We start from the raw sequence: 18,608 nt of genomic DNA, 5'->3' as shown, positions 1-18,608 counted from the left end.
TTAATGTCTCATTAAGTTATTTTTAGGCCATGGGACAATGTTAAGGATAACTGACTTATATCCATATTTCAAGGGGCCGATTTGATGACATCTAATTATCTTGGCCAATTCCAGCTTGATTACCCTATAATATGGCTGATGAAAACCCACACTAGACATAGCAGGACTGCCTTTTTCCCATGATTCACTAGCCTTATATTATTCATCTTGTTTTCATCCTGCAATACTTTTTTTTTTTCTTTTTTTGGGTGAGGAAGATTGGCTCTGAGCTAACATCTGTTGCCAATCTTCCTCTTGTTGCTTGAGAAAGATGGTCCCTGAGCTAACATCTGTGCCAGTCTTCCTTTATTTTGTAAGTGGGTCACCGCCACAACATGGCTTGATGAATGGTATGCCGGTCCACACCCAAGATCCGAAACCGTGAACCCCAGGCCGCCAAAGCAGAATGTGTGAACTTAACCACTATGCCACCAGGCTGGCCCCTTTCAGAATCTTTTTAAGCCCTTTGTCCATTCTGGGGCCCGGGGATGTTAGTTTAGGTAAAATCAGATCATCCTAAATCCTGGGTTCAGGGAAAGCCACAATGCCTCACAACAGGCAGAAAGTGAATGAACCAGGCTATGAGGGTGAACCGACTGACCAATGCTCAGGTGGTGGTGCTCCCCCCCAACCCTCACGCACTCCCCCTGGGATAACCTACACAGTCTAACCGAGGCATGTGATTGACTTTCCAAAGTGCATACATACCACGTGGGTACCAGTGTCAATCTGTACATTAAATATCAATAATATTTAATTTTTTTTATTTTTAAGAGAAAAATTAATATAAATGGAAGTCTAAACTCTTCTTTCTGCACCTCAATGGATTACTAGTAAGCACCCTCCCCCCTCTACACACACATACACCAGAGTGTGGGCTCTGGAGATCCCCCGCCCTAAAGTGCTTACATGCCCGGATCACTCATCCTGAGGGAGTGTTGGATGATGTTGCCGTTCACGGTTATGACTTTGCTCAGTGTGAGTAAACTTCATCTCCACACTGAGGCTGTTGACCCCTCACACCACGCCTCCTATTTCTGGCTTAGCTCCTGCACCATCCACCCCGGCCTGAGCACAGCACAGTGCACAGGCAAGCAATCAGAGCTACGTATTGAGGAAAGGACAGACCAACAAGCCTAACGTAGACACGCAGACTGACAGTGGCGACGCAAGAGAAGTGTCTCTAATAAGGACCGCATCTTCAACTCTGTTGGGCTTGAGTTCACCCCTAAAAAATGTGATGGCACCTGATTAGAGCATGAATTTGAAAGTCCCTCAAAATATGCTGGTGCTGTGGGAAATGAAATCTCTGACTCTTTAATAGGGATGATTCTCCCAACAAGTTAGACTTATGAGAGCCACTGGGGCTATTTTTGTTCAAATTATATGTAAAACTGAGGTGCCAATCTCATGTACATGATAATTATCTCCTTAGAATTCCTGTGTTAGTAAATGATCAAACTGGTTCCTTCAAGGAGCCAAATCAGGTGATTATATGGGCCCAGACTCTCCTCCCATATAACCCTGTAGAAGTATTCAAGCTTTATTCATAGTTTCTGCCTGAATACTATTCTTCACTTATAATTTCCCTTCCAAAAGGATGTATTACTGCAACAATATACCTAGACTACTGTGTGTGATATATTACCACTTTGTGAATTGAGATTTCCAAACAATAAGATTAAATTTATGAAAGTCTCAGGTTCTAGAATCTTTGGCATGAGAGAAGAACAAAGTAATGATTAATTATATCAAGGATTCCAAATTTTTATACAATGAATATACAAGTTGCCCATCTAAACAAAGCTTTTTTGTTGTTTTACACAGATTATATCAAAATCAGGATCCACTTTAGGTAGGTCAACCTCTAGTTAATCCTCAGACAGTATATACATATTTTGGCATATTTAGACATCAAGATATATACAGCCAACTGCAAAAGTACAGTTGGTTCTTGATTATATAAATTAACAAAGGAAAGTGAGCACAGACAACTTCAAATGGGAGCTATATCTAAAAAATCTATTTTTACTTAGCTTACATTAGGTTTTATGTAATCCCTTTTCTATGAATTGCCATTCTTTCCTGAATATAAGGGACAGACTTTATGCCAGTAGCTTGGTGGTGGTGGTATTGGGGGAGGTGGGGCCAGTATATACCCTTGCTCATTAGGCATTTCATTCAACTCACTGAATTATTAAATACTCATTAATTAAAAATAATTTTTATTAAAGACCCATTCATCAAAACTAGCTTCTCTATGCAGTACAGCTGTATTTATCACACTGTGGCCCTTCTATGCCTGCTTTACTTTCATCTGAGGACATACAGGTTCCTGAGATCACTCCAGCTAGCTATACTAAACAGAATCACTGGGGCCAGGCTGACATTTTGTATTTTTAAGAGTTTTTCTATCTTAAAACTCAACGATAAGAAAAGAAACAATCCAAAAGAAAAGCAGGCAAAAGATTTGAGCACCGCTTCCTCAAAGAAGACATACGGATGCCAAATAAGCACACGAAAAGATGCCCACCATCACCAGACATTAGAGAAATGCAAATTAAAACTACAGGATACCAGCACACAATTACAGAAATGGCTAACGATGTTAAAAAACTGACAATGCCAAGTACGGAGGAGAATGTGGAGGAACTAGAATGCTCACACATGGCTGGTGGGACTACAAAATGGTTCAGACAGTTTAGAAAACAAGTCAGAAGTTTCTTATAAAGTTATGTACTCATTTACCATATGACCAAGCAATCTCATTCCTATTTACTCAAGTGAAATGAAAACCTACGTTCACACAAAAACCTATACACAAATGTTTACAGCAGATTTATCTGTAATTGTCAAGAACTAAAACAACCCAAATGTCCCTCAACTAAATGGATAAGCAAACTATGGCGCATCCGTATAGTAGAATACTATTCCACAATGAAAATGGACCAGCTACGGACACGTGAACAACTTGGATGCATCTCAAATGCATTAGGCCGAGTGAAAGAAACCAGATGCAAGAGGTCTGATGAGACATATTGTCTGATTCCATTCATAAGACACTCTGGAAACAGCAAAGCCACAGGGATGGTGAACAGATTTGTGGTTGCACGAGGCTCAGGGCAGAGGCAGGGTTGGATTAAAAAGTGACAGCACCAGGGAATTTCTCGGGGAACTGCAGATACAACTGTTCTGTATTTTGACTAAGGATGTGGTTAACATAACTGTGCATTTGTCAAAACTCATAGAACTATACACCAAAAAGAACGAATTTTATTATATGTAAACTAAAAAATAAAATTGAAAACCACTTCCCTGATTCTTTTTCATGAAAACTTTTGAGATTTATTGCTATGGACTATTTAGCCTTTTCCTGACATCAGCCATAATTCCTTTCTAGATTCTTTACACAGGCTGAGAAAGACACACACGTTGTTGTTTGTGGCTATAAGCAGATGGTGGCGGAAAAAAGCTCCTCACCCTCAAGGATGACACTTAAATGGCCAATTTCCCGCAGGTAAAAAATCCTGACAAGGCAGAAAGGGTAGAGAATGAACACTGGCCAAACCAAGTTAACAAGGGCCACATACACATGCAAACTGATTAGTTCCCCTCCTGACCTTGAAAGCTTTATGAGGACACAGCTGCGGGAGGGCCACAGAAAGTGCAAGGACAAGAAACAGTGAGAAAAAACTTGAAGTGAACAGGAAAGTGGAACTGTCTATTAATAACAGAAACAGCAACATGAATAGAAAACAAGGAATGTGGTAGTAGCAGCTGTCACTATTCGAGTGCTTACCACGTGCCAGGCATAGTATTATGAGTACTACATCCATTTGATCCGCTCAACAATTCTATGAAGCAGGCGTGATTTATTTTCCAGTTCACTGATGAGAACATTGAGACCCGCTGGGTTAACTGACTTGCCCAAGTTCACACGGTTAGTAAGGACAGAGAATGCAGCGGGACCCATGTCCACTGTGATGGGCAGGGCCCATGATTTCCACTCCACCAAGTTGCCTCCAGGAAAAGGTAGCCTATCCATAGATAATACATCACGTACAATAGTCCCCCCTTATCCATGGGGGATATGTTCCAAGATCCCCAGTGAATACCTAAAACCGCAGATAGTACTGAACCCTATATATACTATGTTTTCTCCTATACATACACACCTATGATAAGGTTTAATTTATAAATCAGGCAGAGTAAAAGATTAACAACAATAACTTCTCTTTGGCAAATCTGAATTGGCATCATCACTACTCTTGTGCTTTGGGGCCATTATGAAGCAAAATAAGGGTGACTTGAACACAAGCACTGCGATACCACAACAGTCGATCTGATGACTGAAGCGGCTACAAAGTGACTAATGGGCAGGTAGTGTATACAGTGTAGAGACACTGGACAAAAGGATGATTCCGGATCTGAGTAGGATGGCGTGAGATTTCATCACGCTACTTGGAAAGGTGTGCAACTTAAAATTTATGAATGTTTATTTCTGGAATTTTCTATTTAATATTTTCAGGCAACAGTTGACTCTGAATAACAGAAACCATGGAGAGTGAAACCATGGATAATGGGGGGCTACTGTACAGGGTATTTAACATACCTCAACTATAATACTCTGGGTATTAAACAGTACAGTGTACATTATGCCGGAGACATGCTCTTGAAAATCTAATCTTAATTTTAAAAAATTTATCAATAATCAGGAAGCTCTCTTATAGAAAGAATCATGAAATAGATATTTTAGTAAAGCAAAGAATTCCTTTGTGATATAACTAATCACCCCACAATACTTATGCTGCAGAAGTTGGGATTTTTATATAATGGATTTTCTTAAAACAGGGCATACTTTCAACTTGTAATGTGTTTTTAAAAATCTATCTGTATTAGCCAGTCCTGGAAATAAGTAAACAAGATTAAGAAGTTTTATGGAATGAATAAATGAAGGACTTCAGTTAATTGTCTTTTATTTTATACCTCTTCTGAAGAAACAAAAGGAAGTATGGGACAAATCAAAATCTTTAACATTCCATTTCTATAACTTGTAGGATCTCAGTAATAGTATACTGGGAAGTAGTTCAAGGCAGCCACATGTCCAGTGTGCACATTCTCATTTTATCTATTCAGTAACTAAAGTCCATATTGAACAGAAAAGGGGGTTGCTCAAAGATGCCAAGTCCACAGGAAGTCAAAGAAATAGCAATAGCATTCAATCCCCAAGATGTATTTACTAGCAAAATAAAATACTTAAATATTTAGGCTTTTGCTGGGATAAGAACCATGTTTATTTTTAATTTTTTTCCAACTGCTAATGAACAGGGGATTAGGGAACAAAATTCTCTCTTAGCAAAGTGATCAACTTTGTACACCCTCTTGCCAACTCCCACTTAAAAATGAACAAGATGAACCAATCTGTCCAAAAAATAGAGTCGTTACACAGAAAAACACAATGATACAAAATAAACATTTCAGAACTGGCTCATCTAAAGAGAAAACTCCAATCAAAATATCTCATGCAACAAATAGCATACAATGCCAAACAATCTATCTTGAAGAGAATAAAACTTAGAACTCACATGTTTGTGGTTCCAAAATACGATCAGAAACATATTAAACTGATACCCAAATCCAACCAAAAAATGTGGAGGTAAGGGCTCAAAAGACATTCTAGAGCACTAAAAAGTCAGTGTCCAAAAAGCAATCTGAAAAATATTTGCTTAAACTGTTCACAGGAACTTAATTTTTATGGTGCAGGACAAAAACCATGTCTAAGAATAATTAGATGATGTGTCTAATCTGCAGGAAATCTATTTTTTATTTACTATCAGAACAGTGACATCACAAGCATCAAATATTAAATAAATTTTTGGGACACCTGGCAAATGTTTACTAGGCCCTGTGAGAATGATACAAGCCCCAAACTCATATCCTTATTTGGCTTCCAAACAGAACATTCTAGTGGCGCCTGCAAGAATGAACTCAATGAGGTTAGTAACTTAAAAAATCTAAGTTAAAATATAAAGTTAAGTTAATGTAAGTTAAAGTTAAAATGTGATGAAACTCAATGAATTTGGTAATTTTATAAAATCTGTCCCAAAGCTTTTGGAAACCAGGGAGAAAACACTAAAATTTCCCTTTTCTCTCTACACTAAATCCTCTAGCTTCTACCAAACAAAAAGTACTTTAAGATATTTCCAAGATACCTGGAACTAAAATACAAGCCTGCTGTTTTAGAAACGCAATTCCAGGCGCAGGTACTTTAATATATGGGCAGGGGAAGAAATCACAACATTCGAATTTGCAACATACTTTTTCTGGAAGCTGGGATTCAACTTCTTTCTTCAGTCTCCTCAGTAAAAATGGTCTCAACACCTTATGTAGACGCCTGATGATCAATATTGTTTCTTCCTCATTTAAGTCCACCTATAAGAGGAACTTAGATGAATTTGATTTTTTTAACAAAGGATGTTTCATGTAATAATGCTTTATGTTATGCTTATTATTCATTTTAATATATGATTGGAATTTTATGCGCATTAAGGCCAGGTTTATACCCGTCACGTACACCTCAGAATTCTCTTCCCACCTGCCTACCAGCTGGTAATCAAATGGCCTCTAAATGGACGTCTTTGTCTTAATGCCGCGTTCTGCGGAAAAGGGCCCAGAGCCACCAGTTTTAGATCAGTAGTGTTAACAGTTCAGAATTTTATGGGCTATGATTACAGTAAAGGCTGACTAAAGACTGAGTCAGAACATGAATAAAGGGGCAGTAGTTAATGTGTTCTTACTTAAAGTTGAAGCATTAAGTTAGGCTCTTAATGTTGTTTGTCTCAGATGCAGAAACACACCAAGGGAACAAGGTTTGGACACGAAAAGAAGAACGAGAGTAGTTCTAGTTTATATTGCTGGGTTTCTAAGCCCCTCTACCTTCCTCTTCCTTCTCTCTGCCCTGATCTTGATCAAGTTTAGTCATTCTTATAAATCCTCTGCTTTCTCTTTCACCTTCCCCTATTAACCTCTAGGGGGCAGAGTTGATTGACATTACTTTCTGCAAATGGGCAAGCCAATTAATTACTGACAAAAGGTAAATGTACCTATAATGTACCTCAAAACAAAAGAGCCAAATAGTTCCAACATAAATTTCCCTAAAGCATCCTAAGTGGCTTTACATTCCCATAGTTAAGAAACCACTAATCAAAAGGACAGGTAACATTTCTTTTCTTGCAATGGCCCATGTCTCCCTTCATAAATGAGCTCTAAGAGAAGAGAGGTAGTGGAAGGGATGCTAATAAGAAATTTGAAAACGGCTACTCCAGGATTTGAGGAGTACTGATGTACATACCAAACAGGCTCACACTAAAATCTGAAAAAATGTATAGGGAAAATTAGTGTAAACACACAAATGCTTTATGTGGAAATAGTTTAAAGGGAAGCCTCAGTTTATAACAAGGAAATATTTTTTTAAGGTTTGTATTCAGTCGGTTGAGTTGATCTGGTTAAATTGATTCAACAAATAGCTTATCGTTCATCCTCCCCGAGGCCCATAGCAGTTAAGCATTCTACCAGTCAGGAATATTCTCTGGTGGCCTGGTTAACAGGTTGGTGAAAGATTTAGGATTTAGGATGCCTTAGATCCTAGATCCATCTAGATCCTACATCCTAGCATCCTAGACGCCATCACTAGATCCGTTTTATTAGGATGGGAAAATAACCCTGGAATGAGAACATACTAGCTTCATAAAGTAAGCGACACTGTAAATCACCCTACGGGTTTTCTGTGGCTCTAAAGTTCTCAGCCTTAGGTCTTTTAATTTCATTTCACTGTCATGCAGTGGAAAAAACAAAAGCTAGACCAGTACCCTTTCTCCAGTCATGGCAAATGGAGCATTAAACCACTGTTCGAATGTGCTGCAGCTCTTAAAAATTGTGGGGAGGAGGAAGTTGAGGAGGGCCCAGAGTTCCGGGAGCTTGTTCTGCAGCGGGGTCCCAGTCAAGAGGATCCTCCTGGGGGCCACATAGTGAGTGTTCAAGACCTGAGTCAGCTTGCAGTGGTGATTCTTCATTCGGTGGCCTTCGTCCACTATCATGTATTTCCACCGGATCTGTGACACAAGAGGAAGGACCAACATGTGGTGAGGAAGGGAAAGAACAACTATTTTCAACAGGCAAGGGGTGGTGTGGAAAAGCCAAGAACCCATACTTGGTCCATGATGCGGCATGATATTCCTTAGGATAAAAGAATTTCAACAAACACTCTATTCCCCATACCTGATAGATCACGTAACACATCATGTAATAATGGAATGTTAAAGCAACAGTGATCCTTAGGGGCCATGGGATACCAAATCATCCTTTTACAAAGAAGGAAACTTGGGCCCAGAATGAAATTGTTGGGCCAGGACTAGACCCTGTGTCTCCTCATCCAACACTCCTTCTGTTAATGCTATATCATGACAGCTATCTCAGATTTAATGGTCATGCTATCTCTACACATAGTAAGTGTAGAATACAGCTCTCCACTTGAAGCAGAAGTTAATGACTGATTTTTTCAAGATGGCATTAGCAGGTACCTACAGCTGAGATACTCTTGCCTTCACGCCTTCTTTTCTATTACATTGGCTGACCACTACCTTTAGGATTTGGCTCAGTGTTTTGTTTTTAATTTACACTAGTTGATAACATTTAAAAGTTGGAATATTTCACACAAAAATCTGCACATCCAGCTTCTTTTAAAAAATTAGATGTGGCAACCTGGACTCTCTCAGTTCACGCGTATTCCTTACCCGCCAGGTCTAGGACCCCTGCTTTAAGATATCTAAAATGAAAGGATATACTCACTGGCAGAGAAAGCAATACTAAAATATCATTCCTCTATTTATGCCAAAACTTCAGAATTAAACACAATATACTCCCCCAGCATGACTATCAGTTCAAAAGTAAAGAAAGACCATATAACACAATCTTTCTTCCTGAGTCTACACATAGTCCCCTTACTCTCATACCTTACTCTTCAGCCCTCTTCAAGGTCATTGTTCTCAGTTTCTTAAAGTGAGAACAATGAGGAATGTTCCACTAAGCCTATTCATTCCCTACAAAACAGTGGCAATGGCCAAGAAAAGCATCTGGTGCTCAGATGTCCCTGGATCCCACTGCAAAGCTCCTAGAGAGAGGAGGGAGATGAGCTAAGTATTCTATATAGTCCTCGCCTTGCTCACTAGAAGCACCAGTAAAGTCAGGGAAAAGGAATAAAATCATCAGTCAGGCTGGGATATTCAGGTAAAATACCAGAGTTTTGTTTTTTTCCCCTCCTCCACCACCTCTAAGAAGAGCGTTTAAGAATAAAGTCCCAAACTTACCAATAGCATGAAAAGAGGCAGCAGATAAAATGTATTTAAATAAATATTCTAAATCTACTTTCCTGCCTAATTTAGCCTACGAAATAAACAAGGGATCAGAGGCCTTAGATTTTGCTATTGGGTTGACTACGAATTAGGTCTTCCACTTGGAAAATAATTACTACCCCTTTCTAGATCTTCATTTCTCCAGTAACAAATAAAAGCAATACACCTCATTACCAGGCATCTCCGATGAATTTTGAAATATATATACAGAAGACACAATATGAATTTTTTTAAAGGATCCCAAATGTACAAACACATTCCCATAGTAATACTGAAAACATGTCATTTTTGACACTGCAAAATTCATCTCTGAGTATGAGGAACAGGAACACAGCATTGTTGCCAGTGCCATCTCAATTATTAAACCACCCCTGGGAAAACATTTCCTTGATGTTATTTCCTATGATGCCATGAAGGGAACTCTCAGTTCCCAGAGCAAAGGTTTAATGCAGAGAGAGAACAGACCCCAGAAATATGGATTTTGTTCAATTCTGGCCACAACTTAGTTTCAGATTATAGTGCTTTCAAAACACCACAGGGTAAAAGAAATTACCAAAGAAAAAAAATTAAGTTTTCATATTTGCTCCATGAAAGAAACTACTTCCATCATTCTACATGAATACATCAGGAGGCAAGATGATATAAATGTTAAAAAAACTTCCATTTTATGGCTAAAGGACAACTTAGGACACACAAATTAGGAGACATGTGGGTCGCAGGTAGAAAACAACTCTTTCCCAGCTCCAAATAAATAGTCACGGAAACAGCCCAGAGTAATTCGAACAATAACAGCCCATTATTTTACCGGGAAAAACCATATCGTAAGAGCTGCAGCTTGGACAAGTGTTCATATGGAGACGACCATATGGAGAGGTGTCTTTGGAGAGACAAAGCACAGGAAGAATGAAGTTGCACCACTGACAAGAACCCAGGGCAACAAAAACAATTATTTCTTCCACAATCACGTTCAGGGCTATTGGAGAGAAAAAGGGTTGCAGAAGGAACCCAGGTGAATTTTTTAAAGAGATGTAAACTCATTAACTATGAGAGGACAGTAAGAGTCCCAGGATCAATGACATACACGAAAAAAAAAAAAAATTAGCACGCATAAAATTAAAACCCATGACCAAAATATACCTGATTCTCCAAAAAAAAAAAAAAGAGAGAGAGAGAGAGACAAGCCATCTAACAATCAAATTATACTAGTGAGTACAACTTGGGGAATAATTTACACTCCAGTGCGATGGTCCATAATTAGAGATAAAAGAATTTTTTTAAACATACCTTTGCAAGAATGTGCTTGTCTTTTATAATGTACTCGTAAGTAGTCAAGAGGACATTGAATTTGCCACTCCGTAGCTGGGGGACGAGGGAGCGACGCATGGCAGGGGTGCCCTGAATGGAAAGAAAAAAATATGGATATTACCCAGTGGAAGTACATGTGTGTTATTTCCCACTATTCACAGCTTAATGGAGCTCAGAGACGTGACTGAGGATTGCACATATATGCATTATCATATACGGATCCATTATCCACAAAGAAAATGGTTGGTGAAATCGCACACTTCTGGATACTTTTCAGACCCTTATAGAGAGACTTTCCCACTGAAAACCAAAGGAGGGGAAAGAGAGAAAAGGAAATTATGGTGACCTCAAGGTAGCAGAGAACCTGCTGCTCTGCTGAAAGGCTCCATTTTTATGGGAGCGTACAGCAGGCAGCCCGGGTGCCTGGATAATTGCCTAACTTTGCACGAACAGTGGGCCCGGCAGCAGCCAACAGTGAGCCCGTCAGCAGCCCGCAGAATGTGCGATATTTGTCATTTGTATTACTCTCATCAGAAACCTCGCAATATGATAATTAACAATTTTCTTCTGCATTTCACTATCTGAAAGTAATTATGGTTTATTACAGTAATCTTCTTGGGATGATTAACTCTCACTGTTTAGTACATGATGTACATAACAAAACTTTACAACCAAATACAGTTCACAGATGTGCATATGGAATGAAGAAAATCGGGTCTATTTTTTGCTTTCCCACATTTATATATAAATACAGCACTCCAAACCTTGTAAGAAATTTTCACCACAGAAGGAGCCCATTTGTCAAATTCATATGTCCAGTTAGATAGAGTCCTAGAGAACAACAACAAAAAAAACATAGAGAATAAAAGACATTTGTATAAAAGTTAGTGGTTAAAAAAGATATTCATCTTCAGGCCTCACCTTGAAAGAGGGTGGAGAATATAAAATATCTCAACTACATATTTATTTTAAATGTGTGGAAATAAGAGATAAGTTAAAAATAAGCTGCCACAAACCATGACAAGTTTGTTTGTGGGGTCATAAAAAATCTCATAAGAAAAAAGTTAAAGAATGAAAAAATACAGGGGGCAAAAACCCCCTAATTTTAATATGGTATTGAAAAATAGCAATTGCCAGAGTGATTTGGGGAGTCTTTAGAAACAGCCATATAAGTTCAGAGAAAAGTTGAGTCAGGAAAAAGAAATTACAAAAGCACATGAAAATATTAAATAAATCTGTCAAGAGAGAGCTGGGGAAGAAATATTGAATGTGTTTTTTTAAAATTCCTGAAAGCGTCACTCTAATATATGAGTCAAAACATGCAAAATATAGATAAAAAGCAAAATATATACTCAAAATGTAGATAAAATGCAAAGGAGGTCTAAATACTATGGATTCAGATAATAGAGATTTACAAGGTCTGCAAATAGTCCTCATTTAGACAAAATTTGAAGAAAATACTAAAACAGAATCCTTCTTTTTTCTCAAGGTCCAAGTTTGTAGCAGCACCAAGATCTATAAGAGGATCTTAGTGAATAAATCTACAACCTAACACCCACAGCCAGAGACACTGCACTCCAGGAAAGGCGGCTGTGAACAGGTATGCCTTCTCTCAGGAGAGTCCACTATAGACAGACGAAGGACCACGCAGTGGGCAAGGCACTGGGAATGTGATGGCAAACAGCAAAGACCTGCCCTTACAAAGCAGCAAAATCTCTGAAAACAAATTGCACATCCTGAGGGCAACTGAATACAAAATTCAGAGTTAGGATTTTGACTTAGGTACTGCTTTAAAAGATACAATAAAGGAAGATTCAAGAACATACAACCTTTTGAATATATGTAACATTTTGGAAATGGAACAAGGAAAAATCAAAGAAATCTTAAAAAAAAAAAAAAAAAATCAAGCTCTTTCTCCTTTGTGAGCCACTTAAGGAGTGACGACAAATAAGGCCTACTGTGCAAAGTGCAGGCTGTGTAGACACAACGCTAATGGCTGATAAAATCATTTCATCTCGTGCTTAAATAGCCAATCAAAGAGCCGGGGGTGGGGGGGGTAGGAAGAGGTGGGAAATAAAAACCTAAATCCAGATTACATGCTTTTAGTAATCCCACTATATGCTACAATTCTGTCTTAAATGAAAAACAAGGACAAGTTACTAATAGGGCAATCTACGACATACAGAAAGATAACTGAGGAATAAATGACTTTACTTACGAAAGGGGAACAATGATGAGATAGGGGCCATTGAGTCTTTTGTGCTCCATCAGATAAGTGATGAGTGCAATGGTCTGTATGGTCTTTCCTAGCCCCATTTCATCAGCTAAGATTCCGTTCAAATTGTTATTATACAGGGAAACCATCCATTCCAGGCCCTGGAGCTGAAATGAAGAGTAATTGCTTCAATTATCCAAGATCTGCACAGGTAATTAATACTAATACAACTCAAGTGAGGCTGTGACTTTTTAACTCCGCAGTGCTATATGTTGGATTTCCCACAGTAGGAAAGTGGGGGAAGCACCAACACAAAAACGAATCTAAAATATGAGCCTGTGATCGTCCCTGCTGCTTGGCAGGTGCTGAGTGTTAATCAGATTTAGAAACGATGGGCTGCAGCATACTGGTGGGATTTAAGCAGCTTTGCTGCTCATCCCTACTTAGCATTTCACAGTATATGACATTCTAGAATTATTATAAATGAAGAAAACCAAAACCAAAACCCATTCCAACCACTCCAAGAACAAAAAGCCGATGTGAGGATTCAAGGCCAACAAACCAGAAGATGGGTTTGGCACGCACATCACAGATCATTAGAAACAGGCTTCTTGGGAAGGAAGAGCCTCCCCCAAGGGTGGGATCCCTCAGTGAGGAGGCAGGTGGACCAGGGAGCCAGGGGCACGCTGCTGGGCCCATAGGAGGTCATTTCCTGGCCGAGGGAAACCTCCCAGGCAGCACGTGGAAACTTTGCAATGCGAGTACTCCCCAAGGGCAGCACACGGGAAGCTGATGGCCTGGAAACACGTTCCACATATTTTTAAAGCACAAAAGCACTGCACCAGAGATGCAGTTTTGGATTCCCCATGTTAAGTACAAGAAAGGCTGGGTGAAAATACAAACTCATTAAACCTCCCTCTCCCAACCACCGATTCCCTTCCACCATCATACCACTGGTACTGGGTTTAAATGGGTTTAAATGGTAGGATCAATTATATATATATATTAGCTAAAGTCAATTTAGGTTGCTAATGAAGTTATGCTTAGGGAAACGTTAATTTTAATTTGTTCTACATAAGAACAAAGCGAGTGATTCATTTATTTTAAACATTTATTAAATGTTATTCTGTGCAAAGGACCGTGCAAGTAGCTATAACAGATGGATACCCAGGTGTGTAAGATGCACGCCTCCCATCAGAAGCCATTCACATGTACACATGCACCAAGAGGTGGTTGACAGTGCCAATTTCATACATATAAAATTGTATTGACCAGAGTTCTTCTTAGGGACAGCACTGCAATAGTTTGAAGAAATACTTTCATAGGCCACTTGGAGTACCTTGTACCATGTAAGACTCCAAGTTATCGTAAAGGGTTTTGCAAAATGACAGCAACTCCAAGAGATGAGGAAAGGAGGAAGAGCCTCTGAGAGAGTGGGCAAATGATAGAGAGGGGAAGAGAGGAAATGACTGGAAACCATAAGTGGTGGGTAGGAGGAGCTATGTGCCTGCAACATGATCCCGAGACCACCAGACCTTTAGGACAGTCAAGCAAATGCCAGAAACATTTGGACACTCAGTGGTAATGGATTTTTTTTTTTTTTTTTTTAAGCAAAAATTGGCAAGGAGGCTGAATTTTGCATCTGTGTTAATCCCAGATAAAACAGAAGCAGAAACTGGCAGCAGAAGGGCCTAGAAATTCACAAAAATTATGGGAAGTGATTTGGACTTTCCTAGACCATGGAATTGGAGGGGTTGGGTATTGACCCAAGCTTACATAGCTTTCCAGGAAGCAGCAGGAAGGCCTCAGCTATGTTGAGGTTAAATGACTGTTAATGATACAAAACCTTGTTGAGGAGAAAGAAGATAGAAAGCTTACTCATGGACAGAGTGATCTAGAAGGCTTTGAGCTAGTTTGAATTGGTTTGTGAGAAATGGAAAGGATCTCATCAGGCAGATACAGGTGGTCAGAGTCCAGGAAGAAGGAACTTTATGAGGCAAAAACCAGAAGTGGACAGAGCAAGGCAACTTCAGGGACTCTATAGCAGCCCAGTAGAAGGACAGACGCATAAAATTCACATATGGAAGCAGGAGGAGATAGGTTTGGAAAGGCATCGATGAAGATTGCTTAAAAGGGTGTTGAATGGCAGGAGGAAATCAAGGTGGCATTAAGCTATTTATGAATAATCCAAAAATTGGATCTCCCATATACAGACATACAAAAGTTTATTAGAACAAACTATGAGTTAACATCTCTGTCAGGTAGGCCAAATAAGATGAAACCACTTTGAACCTCATGAAAGTAGGGTGGTCTTTGGAGAAAAAGACCTTACTATGGCCAGGGCAGTGGTTCTCAAGGGACTTCTGGGGGTCCCCAAGACCTTTTCAGAGATCCACAAGGTCAAAACAATTTTCATAAAAACACTAAGGCCTTATTTGCCTTTTATATTGTGTTGACATTAGCACTGACGATGCAAAACCAGTAGTGGGTAAAAACGGCTGGCCCCTTAACACAAATCAAGGAGTATTACAGTAGTAGTCACTGTGACCTTTAGCCCAATGCAAGGGCAGCAAAGACAGTGTCAAGTTTTAAGAGAGGGGACTCAAGTCCAAAAAGTTTGAGAACTGTTGGTCTAAAGCATGTACTTCCTAAAGTATATTCTAAAAGACACTAGGTTTACAGATCGTTAATAGGTGATATATGATGATAAGCCTTGGTGGCCAAAGACATTTGGGAAATACAAAGTTAAAGTTATTTTATTGCAGGACACTGATGTGCATTTATATTTTTGCAGAGTCATGACTGTCCTGATGTACATCCTGGATCACCAAGAGGGGTCACTGCCAGGGTGCCCATATGTCTGGTTGGCTTGAGACAGTCCTGGGTTATGCCCTTTATCAATAACAATAGTCATTGTTGACTATTCACTAGTAACTCTCAGAAGTATCCAAATTTGGAATAGTAAATTGTATGGGAATCCTAGTTACTGCTGACAGTATTTCCCATATTTATCCGACCACAGAACCCATTTTTCTTTTTCTTTTTGACGGGCATCTCATGGGACAGATGTTCCAAAGAACACACTTTGGGAAACACTATAAAGTGGAAGGAGGTAGAAGACAGGAGCTGACCTCATTCTAGACAGGTCAAATGAGACGTCTGTTACTTTACAGCCTAGTTTTCATCAAAGCACAGATGCTCGCCACTTTATTATGCCTTTAAAAAAACCTGTAAATGTAGTAGATAGTGTCTCTTAGGTGGCTGAATCCATAGCATTAAACTATAGCCACCACTGAAATTTTTGGAGAAATGCTTCATTGTATACTTATAGAATGTGGCTGAGTTTTCCATTTTAAAGAGACCCACAATGAAATGGTTCCAAATGTTAAGCCAGGACTTCTTAAAACACAAGTCATCCCAAACCGTAAAAGAGAAAGCGGATATGTCCTAGTAAAAACGGTGAAATGGAAGTGCTCTAAAAGCAGAATTACAGGCACAGTGGAGGGAATGTCAACATTACAAGTAATGTGACCTAAAAATGCCTCCCCATCATCAAATCTTTTAAGCGATCAACACATGCATGACATACTCCAAACAAAATTAGGTAAAAGGTTGTGACTTGCCAAGAAAACACAAACCACGCCAATTACCTGATAATGCTTCAGGGTCCCGTTGATGAGGAGGGCAGACTGCTTCTCCACCCTCTCAGAGATGGCGTGAGCCACCGTGTAGTAGGACTGGGAGCCCCTGGCACTGTACTGCATGCTGTATTCATCATCCACGTCTTGCTTAGCTGTCCTGAGACAGGGAAAGTGGAGAATCAGGCACAGATGATTTGATGCATGAATGGAGAGCCTAAAACAGCTGTAATAGGTATAGTTTATTCATCACCTACTTCATGCCTTGCAGTTAAAATACATTATCGATAATCCTCACAAACAGTAAGCAAGGTAGATATTATTGTTATCATCCCCATTTTATGCATGTGGAGAACTTCAGGCTCAGAGAGGTCAATTAACCTGCCTGGGTCACATAAAAGGTAGTGGAGTCAGAATATGAATGCAGGCCCGCGTGACCTCAAACTACTGATTAAGCATGAACTGTATTTGTTGTTAGTGCTGTCGAGTTGATTCTGACTCCTAGTGACCTTGAGTAGAGCAGAGCTGGTTTTCATGGCCAGTTTTTTGGAAGTGGGTGGCCAGGTCCTTCTTCCTAGTCTGTCTAGTCTAGAAGCTCTGCTGAAACCTGTCCACCATGGGTGACCCTGCTGGTATCTGAAACACTGGCAGTATAGCTTTCAGCATCACAGCAACACATAGCCGCTACAGTATGACAAGCGACAGACAGGTGGTGTGGTTCCCTGATGGGGAAATGAACCCGGACCCTGGCGGTGAGAGCAAGCATATTAACCACTAGACCACCAGGGCTGGCTAAGGACTGTATACCTGCAGGTTAACACTTTGCTAATGAAGCTGTCCTAGGCTCTCAGGACACAAAGATAAATCCTATTCACAGAATACTGTCTAAAGCTTGGAGGACAGGTGAGAGAGGACCAAACATGACATTAAAGACATAGGAAAGAGGAAACGTAGTCTTCCCCTTTCTGTGCCGTATTAACATGCTGGTATTTTATTCTATAGGTAAATGAGGAGCCACTGAGGGGGCAGAATGATAAAACAAAGGTTCCTAAATTGGGTCATATAGCCCTGCAATAAAAGGACAAAATATTAGAATGTCTATTTCTGTTTTTTTTTTTAAAAGTCTCCTTAAAAATTTTCTATTTTGCATATTGTTTCACAACAATTTTCTTTTAATATTAAAGCTGTACAAGCAAAGAGCTGTGTAGACCACTGATACAGAGGATGAACGGAGTGAGGCATGGAGCTGGGCACTCAGAAGGGTAGAAGAGGAGAGGGTTCCGAGGTTTCCCAAGGTGTTTCGCAGACTGGGTGGGAGTTGGTGGCTGACTAGCTATGGCAACAAGGACAGAGGAGGGAATGGCGTTTCTCACTTAGGTTTCTGGGTGAATGTTCGATGCCATTAAGGGAGGTAGGAAAGGCAGCGAAACAGCCAGCTAGAGGGGCAGGTTTAATCAGCTCAGTTTGGGACGAAAGTGCAAATGATAGGTGAGAAGCCCAGGAGTGAGCCTGAGCTGGAGGTGGGAATTCAGGAAGGAGAAGAGGACGGAAGGAAGGAGATGAACGACCAGAAGACCTTGGGCCTGGTGGCAGGGAGCTCAGCAGTGACCTCTGACGCAGCGTCTCAAGTGGAATGTGGACATGAAGTTGGCTTCCTTCCTTAAACAAAATTCTCTAAAAGAAAATCCATAAGGCATACTCTTCATGAAAAGCATTTACAAGGGAGAACCCTGAGAGATACACACTCAATGATCTGCTTGGCATCCTTCTCAGAAACTTCTTCACTGTTTGGATCCAGAAGTATTTTCTCTTCCGTTTCCTGCCGACTGGACTCTTCTTCCTCATCCTGGGGAAGGAACAAAGATACGGGGGAAGATTCCAATTTAACAAGGGAATCGCTATTGATTGGCATTTTCTGAAAAGAGATTAAATAGTATTCAACTTCACAAATGGAGTAAATACAACGAAGGAAGGAAGTAAATTTAACACTTACTTAAACCA

General features: G+C 39.8%; 1 protein-coding gene across 8 annotated transcripts in view; it reads right to left on the bottom strand.

Moving 5' to 3' along the window:
- Positions 1-18,608, bottom strand: part of SMARCA2 (SWI/SNF related BAF chromatin remodeling complex subunit ATPase 2) — a 181,684-nt gene that overhangs the window by 97,510 nt on the left and 65,566 nt on the right. For all 8 annotated transcript variants that reach the window (XM_087444534.1, XM_087444531.1, XM_087444530.1 and 5 more), the window contains 7 exons: positions 18,353-18,453; positions 16,620-16,767; positions 12,973-13,136; positions 11,519-11,585; positions 10,734-10,844; positions 7,908-8,150; positions 6,358-6,471 (listed from right to left, as the gene is read on the bottom strand). In XM_087444534.1, coding sequence (XP_087300660.1) covers positions 6,358-6,471; positions 7,908-8,150; positions 10,734-10,844; positions 11,519-11,585; positions 12,973-13,136; positions 16,620-16,767; positions 18,353-18,453 — 948 coding nt within the window. The remainder of the gene's footprint in view (positions 1-6,357; positions 6,472-7,907; positions 8,151-10,733; positions 10,845-11,518; positions 11,586-12,972; positions 13,137-16,619; positions 16,768-18,352; positions 18,454-18,608) is intronic.

Source organism: Ceratotherium simum, chromosome 20 (genome assembly GCF_057802395.1).
Source record: "Ceratotherium simum simum isolate JZ-2026a chromosome 20, ASM5780239v1, whole genome shotgun sequence".
NCBI lineage: Eukaryota > Metazoa > Chordata > Mammalia > Perissodactyla > Rhinocerotidae > Ceratotherium > Ceratotherium simum.
The sequence above is the reverse complement of the archived record's forward strand: the minus strand, read 5'-3'. Positions and strand labels throughout refer to the sequence as shown.